This window comes from Morus notabilis, unplaced genomic scaffold, assembly GCF_000414095.1.
Source record: "Morus notabilis unplaced genomic scaffold, ASM41409v2 Scaffold329, whole genome shotgun sequence".
NCBI lineage: Eukaryota > Viridiplantae > Streptophyta > Magnoliopsida > Rosales > Moraceae > Morus > Morus notabilis.
Window position 1 is genome coordinate 441,269 of NW_010358084.1, and position 8,678 is coordinate 449,946.

General features: G+C 31.1%; 2 protein-coding genes across 4 annotated transcripts in view; both read right to left on the reverse strand.

Annotated features, from left to right (window-relative positions):
- LOC21409888 (thioredoxin-like 2, chloroplastic) overlaps window positions 1-721 on the reverse strand; it is a 3,032-nt gene extending 2,311 nt beyond the window's left edge. For both annotated transcript variants that reach the window (XM_024161443.1, XM_010091733.2), the window contains exon 1: window positions 317-721. In XM_024161443.1, coding sequence (XP_024017211.1) covers window positions 317-517 — 201 coding nt within the window. In that variant the 5' untranslated portion in view covers window positions 518-721. The remainder of the gene's footprint in view (window positions 1-316) is intronic.
- A 6,573-nt stretch (window positions 722-7,294) lies between these two features.
- The window catches only part of LOC21409889 (venom phosphodiesterase 2), a 2,430-nt gene continuing 1,046 nt past the window's right edge, over window positions 7,295-8,678 (reverse strand). The window contains exons 1-2 of one of the 2 annotated variants that reach the window (XM_024161392.1): window positions 8,596-8,672; window positions 7,296-8,433 (exon numbers count right to left, since the gene is read on the reverse strand). In XM_024161392.1, the coding sequence (XP_024017160.1) occupies window positions 7,765-8,292 (528 nt within the window). In that variant the 5' untranslated portion in view covers window positions 8,293-8,433; window positions 8,596-8,672 and the 3' untranslated portion in view covers window positions 7,296-7,764. Of the gene's footprint in view, window positions 8,673-8,678 lie in introns of those variants that run through there. The other variant, XM_024161391.1, reaches the window with a different exon arrangement.

The window sequence follows — 8,678 nt, forward strand, 5'->3', positions numbered from 1 at the left end:
TCCCTACATAAAATAAACATCAAACACACCACAAAAACAGACCATAGTACCAAATAACTCCCACGGAGGACCAAATTATTACCATAGGACTAAGAAATCAGATATAAATTCTTCAACAAGAAAATGATGTTTGTCAAAGTAAATAACCAAATACCCTAATTGAAGTAATGAAAATGCATAATAAATCGAATTTCTGCAAATGGGTGGTCCTGAATTCACTTGAATTTTGAGAAAACACCGCAATTCAAATCCAATTAAAGCATAAAAAGGCGAAATTCAGAGATGGGCAAGTCCAAAACAAATGAAATTATGTTACCTTGAAAGAGAGCAAGTGGTCTCTGCGTCTGAAAGCTAGGCGAGCAACAGAAGAAGAAGAGGAGGAATAGGAAAGAGGATGAAGTCTCTTATCGTTGAGAGGGAGAGCCGGTTGGAGGGAATTGAAGGAAGAGGCGAAGGAGGTGAGCACAGAGGAAGAGAAGCGAAGCGAGTGGAGTGGTAATCGAAACACATCTGCCATTTATAGCTTCTTTTTTATTTTATTATTTTTTTTTCTCTCTCTCTCGTCAAGTTTGAAGAAAAATCTTAGCTACATGTATGAGATAAGAGGTCAACAGGACACGCGAGAGGCCATGGAATGGAAAAGCTTCGATGGTCGTTTGAAGGAGGAGAAGAGAAGAAGCAAATGGAATGGGAATGACCTCGCACTCGCATGTGAACCAGAAACCATATCGTACGGACGAAACGAGTATTTTGTAGTTACTTCTCTCTTTGTTGGTTTACTTTTTTTTTTGGTTGGATCGTATTGGACCATTGGTTAGTTTACTTTTTCTTTTGATATTAGGATATGTTTTTTACACTTTATAAACACTCCGTAATTGTTAATACAATATATAGCGTGATATTTAATATGAAAAAAAATTATGTATTAAATAGTATTATCATGGAATTTGACTTTATAAAATATTTTACAAATATTAATAGTTTGGATCGAATTTTGGCCATTGTGTTTGGAAGGGAGATTCGTGCTATGATTCGAATCATAATTCGTGACTCGTTACAGTATTTTTTCTCACAAAAAATATACGTAAAACGAAAATAATTTTAAATCATGATTCTGAATCCATGAACTAAACGTAAATAAACGGAATCGAAACGACATTGGGTCTTTATTTTTTAAAAATTACACTTTGATCTCTTAATTTTTTAAAAATTATATTTTGACCTTTAACTTTTTTAAAATTATATTTTGACCACTTAACTTTTTAAAAAATATAATTTTATCCCTTAAATTTTTAAAGATTACAATTTGACCCGTTTAAAAAAAATCAAATATACCCCTGTTGAACAACTCAACCTTTTTTGTTGCATGCTCCCAATGTTAGATTGAGATTGAAACCGAACTACATTATGATTAGACTTAAATTTTGTTCAATTATAAACTAATATGTAAGTATAATATGATAATTAAGATAGTATAATGTAATTTATTACAAACTAAACACTGTATCGTATAAAAACTATACAATACAATATTATATACTATAACATAATATAATATAATATGAACTAAATGCATCCTTAATTAATTAATTTAGTTTAAGACCTCATGGTATTGTGCAGCGGGATTTGTGGGAAGTCGCGGGTTTATTGTCGTCTTGTATTAAAAAAGTGTTAGTGTACTTTACAATACAAGCATTACAGTCTTGTTTAGATTTCGCTTTTATTCCGATTTAAACGCATTTTTCTTTTGTTTTTTATTTATTTATTTTGCTAAACTAAAAGGGTTGAAGTAATTTACTCGGGAAAAAAAAAGTACCGATAATGCTCATACTTTGTTAAGACAATGCGAGCAATCTTATCATCTCACAAGTCACAAGACTCACGACCAATGTATTAGTTTTGGTATGATTGCATCTTTTTTAATTTTAATTAAAACTTAATGGCATGTTTACTAACTTGTAACGACATAGAATGAAAAAAAAAAGTGTTGAAAAATAAAGAAAATAATTCAAATTTTTAAGTGTTTATTAACTTGAAAAACAGGAATATCAACTTAAATATTAAAATATCCTTGTGCATATAATTGTAAAGTTAAAATTTAGTAAGGCCGCAAAAATAATGTTGTGATTTTTTCTAAATGAAATAATATTACGCGATAATATAGGAATAACATTTTCTTTTCCCTTCTACACGCCACATGAGCCCCATCAACTCATTTTGTAAGTAGAGACATATATGAATTGGATTTTTTTTCCCCTTGCCCATCTATGATAAGTAGACATACCCCAAGTATTAGGACGTTAAACATTTGGGTTATATCCATAAATGTCCACCTTAAAGACCTTGAGCCTAAAAATGTCTACTATTTTTATTTATTTACAAAACTATCTACTATACTATATAGAATGACATTATTAATCTTATATCATGAAAAAAGGTTAGAAATAATGAAACACCTAATTTTGGAAACACAATCTTAAATTGAAATCAGAAAACAAAATTTAATGAAACTTGCCATAATCAGTAAGGAAAGTTTTTTTTATTTTAAATAATATCACCCCAAAAATTGGTTTCAATGAGACAAATACGCAATTTTCATTTTACGGAATTTAAAAAATCCATTCTCTCAAATTGCCGTCCAAAAAAACTTGATATGCCTCGTTCGTTTCGCTGATTCGAGTTTAGAATTTGAATTTTGCTACAGTAAAAAGCTTTCACAAATAATTACATCTAACTTTTTTACTACAGTAAAAAACTCTCACATAAAATCACATCTCAACTCAAATTCTAAACTCGATTCAGCGAAACGAACGAGGCTAATTAGCAGGCGGAATTTGAAGAGTAACAACGTCAATAGTAGAAATGATGCCATCATATGCCTCCATTTCACCAAATACGGAACCTGCCAATTAATGGTATTTACAATAATGATTATCATAATTAGCATACAAAATAAACACAAGAGTGAAAAGAAAATAATCATTATCAAATAGAACTTCTAATTCATATAAAAAAAACTGTTGAAAAATGGACATTTTCATTATATGGCGTAACTACTATCTTGATTTGAAGGGATAACATAAATCTCAATTCTATTATTTTACAAATTCATTATTTTAACTATAATAACATAATGAACCACGAGAAATATAACAAAAAAAAAACAAAAACAAAAACACAACGATCACACAAATGTGAAAAATTCATTATAGTAATGATAAAATAACCATGAGCAATAATTGAAAATAAGCATCATTATAAGAATGATCGTGGAAAGTAAATACTTGCAACAACATTAATATTCAAAAAATGCTCATTTTCATTAACTTACTAATATAGTCATTATCAAACAGAACTTCTAATTTATATAAAAAAAACTAAACAATGGACATTTTCATTATTAATCTTGGTTTGAAGGGATAACATAAATCTCAAATCCATTATTTTACAAATTCATTATTTTAACTATAATAACATAATGAACAAGGAAAAACAAAAAACAAAAAACATATCGATCACACAAACATGAAAAATTCATTATCTTAATGATAAAATAACCATGAACAATAATTGAAAATAAGTATCATTATAAGCATGATCATGAAAAGTAAATACTTACAAAAACATTAATCTTCAAAAAATGCTCATTTTCATTAACTTACTAATATAGTCATTATCAAACAGAACTTCTAATTCATATAAAAAAAGTACTGAACCATGGACATTTTCATTATTATGGTGTAGCTACTATCTTGGCTTAAAGGGATAACATAAATATTCATTCCATTATTTTAGAAATTCATTATTTTAACTATAATAACATAATGAACCATGAGGGAAAAAAAAAAAAACATAACAATCACACAAACGTAATGAACAATAAAATCCAACAAAATTATTAAAAAAAAAAAATAAGATCGGAAAATTGAAAAAAAAAAAAAAAGGGAAAAAGTAACGAACCAAACCCTTTTGAATTGAACACAGCTAAAAACTTGAAACGCCGCCAACAACAAGCAAAATGCCAAATACTCCTCCACCCAGCAAGCAAATGTAGAAGGGGATATTTATATTTTTATATCATGTGTTTTAGATTTATTTAAAATTTATACCTTTAATTTTTTATCTCATCGAATATATATCTTTAAATTAGATTAGGGTCAATTTGATAGTACTGTAGATTTTAAAAAATTATTGTTAACTGTGTTGAAAAAAAACAGTTGTTACAAAAAACAGTTGAGTGTTTAATAAACTATAAGTATATAAGTATTGATTCTAAGAATATTATGGATATTATGAAAGTTTCATTAATTGTACTTCAATGTGATTGTCGCATAATTTAAAAGTTAAAGTTGTCTTTAGGTTGCTTCTGATTTTGACTGTAAATTATTTAAAAATTCTTTAAGAATCACTTTTTATGATTTTTACCAAACACAAATTTCAACTGTAGATGACTAAAAAATTAATTTTAAGCTATAAGAATCACTACCAAACATACCCTTAATACCCAAATTTATATTGTTGAGATAATCCCACTAAAGCGACAATGAGTATAAGAGATATTACATTCCCTCAGTGTGTCTTTTAAGAGATGGAAGAACTGAAACGCATCGTTTCAATTAAGGAGACTACCAACAAGAAAGTGACATGTGGAAGACTTTCTACACCGACTCGTGGTTTTCCTCTTTTAAAGTCCATTTAGTTTGTTGATTTAAATTTTTAATTCGAGTTGAGACGTGATTTTATGTAAGAGTTTTGACTATTTTTGAGAGCTTTTTACTGTAATAAAACTCGAATTCTTAACTCAAATCGGTGAAATAAACGAAACTTAAGATTACAAATAGAGAGAGAAGCTATGTGAGAGGTGATTTAAGTTCTAGAGAGAGAAAGCCTGTCGATAGTCTTGTTTGGTATTGAGAAGTTTCTGGGTTTTGTTATTGAGTGATCTTCTTTGTAATTTGGGGCTAGGGATTTCTCTGGGTCAAGAACTTAGGATTTTGGGTTAATCGGTGAGTGGCTGAGGGTGTAATCAAATTCAAATAGTGGAAAAAGCTCTCGTGAGATAGCTCAAACAAGATGTAGGTCAATCTTTTGGCCGAACTTGTATAAAATTCGTTGCTGTTCCGTGTTTTTTTTTCCTCATTCAATCTTGAGTCTTGGTGTTAGAGTTTCTAACGTATACCTTTCTACAGTCATCATTGATTTTAATCTAAAAAATACCTAAAATACTCTTAAATAAAAATATAAAAAGAGAATAAAAAAACTAAAAACAACTTTAAACTTATAATTTTGACCTCTAAAATATGTAAAATACCATTCAAATGGGTCTCTTTATGTTATTAGTTTTTAATTAGCATAATATTGAAAAAATTTAGTGTTTTTTTTTTCCATTTTTTTTAAGGATAGTTTAGTTATTTTAAAAGTTAAAATCAATTATTGATCGAGATGAGATAAGGTAAAAATTTATATATTAAATTTAATTTAAAGGTATAGATTTAATGAGATAAAAAACTGAAGAAATGAATTTTAAATAAATAAAAAACACAGGATATAAAAAATAAAATGTTCCAATGTAGAATCAGTCACTTATGATATAGCAGACAAGAAGACAAAAAAAGCAAAACAATTCAGTCCTCTCCTCAAACAAACGAACTTCAGCCACGATATTTGTTTGGAAAATGAAAAGCGGAGGGAAACTTTCAAAAACCATATCAATATTACATTAAATGCATTGATAGCAAAATAATTAAGCCCACCGTAATCACAAAAATTCAAACAAAAAAAAAAAAGTAGAATGAGAAAAAAGAAATCACAATTTTATTACGAAAAAAGAACCTCAAAAAAAAAAAAAACCAAATAAGGAACATGCACAAAATAAACTAAAAGGGCAAAGTCGGAATAAAAAATACCTTAATAAACACAAATAGACATTATTGTAGTATTGACTATTGTATTATAGTAGACATTGTTAGATCAAACACTTTCTTTTGCCCCCTCTTAAACGGAATTGAATAAGACTTTACTTAAAACTACATTAGATCTGATGTAGTATTGTCTGTACTAGTATTAGATTAAATTGTGCCACCTCTTAAAGTAACTCAATACTAATGAGAAATTAACATTATAATATCAAACTCTTTCAATAAAAAAACTTAATTTATTTGAGATAAAAAGCTATTAAAAAAAATACTTCTACTAGGGTGGTTTGGTAATACCATAAAAAGTAGATTATTTTTTCTCCTCTTAGAGTCTATATTAGTTATTCAACTATAAAAATTGACACTTGAGATAAATTAGTTCAATCCCAAGTTTAATTCAGTGTGCCAAACATGCCCATAATTCTAGTTGTGTGGGTTTGAACCTTAGAGTTTGAACCTATATGTGAGTTTTTTATAGTTCGAATTGTAGCGCTTGGTAGTATAAAATCTGAACAGGAAATAAACTTTGAACCACCGTTTAATAATATTATTATAAATATGGGTTTTTAAAAAATATGAGTGAAAATTGTTGGTGAGAATCTTTAAAGTTAGTTTTGTAAACAGTGTTTTAGCTTAGAACACAAACAACTTTGGGCGGGGGAGTAAAGTCTATAAAACCTTTAATTTTGAATTGAAGTGAACCCAAAACCCAAAACCAATATGCAACCAAATAAGTTTGGACTGTTTCCTGAGTTCATGGGGAACGCTCCAACCAAACAGGCACTAAATTTGTCTTCTCCTAAATTTGTTGTCATAAAAAATTCTAGAATGCAATTTTTTTTTTAGCAGGACAAGGTCATTAAAGAAGTAGGAGGGCTGAACGAAGAACACTCTTTATTATTGGTCAATGAATGTCTATGTATGACTCAAATGTAATCAAGTGAGCAAATTTGTTTAGGGTGAAAAACGCACTATTTTTTCATCTCTCAGCAGTCTCGTGATACTAATATGAATATGATCCCAAAAAACAAAAAACAAAAAAAGAACCTTCAAGAAATTCCTAAACAAAGAGTAAACTAGTAGTAATGAAGTATTTTGCCACTTTAATCTCACCAAAGGATAATATACCACTAGTCACCCGTTGAATCTTTCAACTCAGTATCAAACCTCACTAATCTAGCAAAAATTCCTTTCCTTTTGTCCATTCATATATTACCAGAATTGTTTTTGTCTTTCCCTCGTGGGACATGCCTCAACATATCCCTATGCGGAAGGCAGATTCAGCATTTCCTGTAGCCTATTTATGGATAGGAAAATGAATCATTATCACCTGAAAGACTTGAAGAAAACCATCCCAAAGACCCCTTCTTCCAAAAGAAGAAATTAGGGGAAAACATTAGACATATGTACAATGCTTGATCTAGTAATAGAACCTTTGACTTAATGTCATAAAAGCAGTTAATAACTTCAGTTCCAAAGATGCTGATTTAGTCATGCACTAAAGTCACACAATTGATACATTTAATACAATGTCAAGATTGGAAACAGCAATATTGTTCTGCCTTATGATATATTTTTCAAAGCATTTTGGTGTCCACTTTAATCAATTACAGAGATAATGGGACAGTTCTTGGAGTGGAAATTGAGTTCTCGTCAAGGCTAAATCACGGGATTCTAAGACCAAGCCAATACTCTTACCTATCTGCAAAGCAAAAGCATCACCATCTTCATGTTCATGAGTATGATGACCTCATTGCACATGATCACACACGGCGAGCAACAGTTAAAAAATTTGGGATGCTGATTCCATTCCAGAATCCAGAAACACCTTGTTGCTAAATAACAAATATCAAGGGCTAGCCAAAAGAACAGAACTAGGAAATGATAAAGATCCATTGTTGGGTGCACCCTTTATGTTGAGAATTGTGGTGACCAAGTTGTAAATCTGCACGTTTTCGAAAGACGGGATCTTTCTCCCTCTTGCAAACTGAGGGCCATGAGCAATAAATATGGTTCTCATGGAAAAGAAATCATTATCATAACCGTGTGCTCCGCCGCACTCTTTCTTCTCGGTTCTCTTTTGTTCAACCTTGAACCCTTCTTCAAGTAACCCAATTATAGGCGGGATTCGATCACTCGCAGCATAATGCAGCCTACTAGGAAGGTCCTCCTTAAGGTAAACTCTCAAATGCTTCCCATTCTCAACCTTCCCCGACTCCAACCCCGCATTCATTTTCGCAACAACGTCCTTCGGGTCAACACCCTTCGGGCGGATTGCGAGCAACGGAGTATAAGATTGCACCCAATCACTTGGAATCTCAATCCAAGGAGCCAAATCATCCAGAAAAAACAACTTCTTATCACAAGTCCCAACCATCCCATGATCCCCCAACAAAATCACACTAACATCCTGAAAAACACCTCTCTTCTCCAGACCCTCAATCAGCCTCCCAATCAGACCATCAATCCTCTTCACAGCCTCAGTGATTTCAGGATCATCGGGCCCCACTTGATGCCCCTGATGATCAGGGTCCTCAAAATAAAGAGTAATGAAAACAGGAATCTCATCACTAGGCAAATCAAAGTACTCCAAAACAATTTCAACTCTTTCCTCAAACGGCACAGACTCATTATAATTTCTACAATAACCTTTAGGACAAGTCCAAGAGCCTTTGTTTACCTCGGAACCGGGCCAGAAATAGGTCGCCGCTTTCAAGCCATGGTTGACCACGGTCTCCCACAACGGCTCCCCCCGCCACCCCC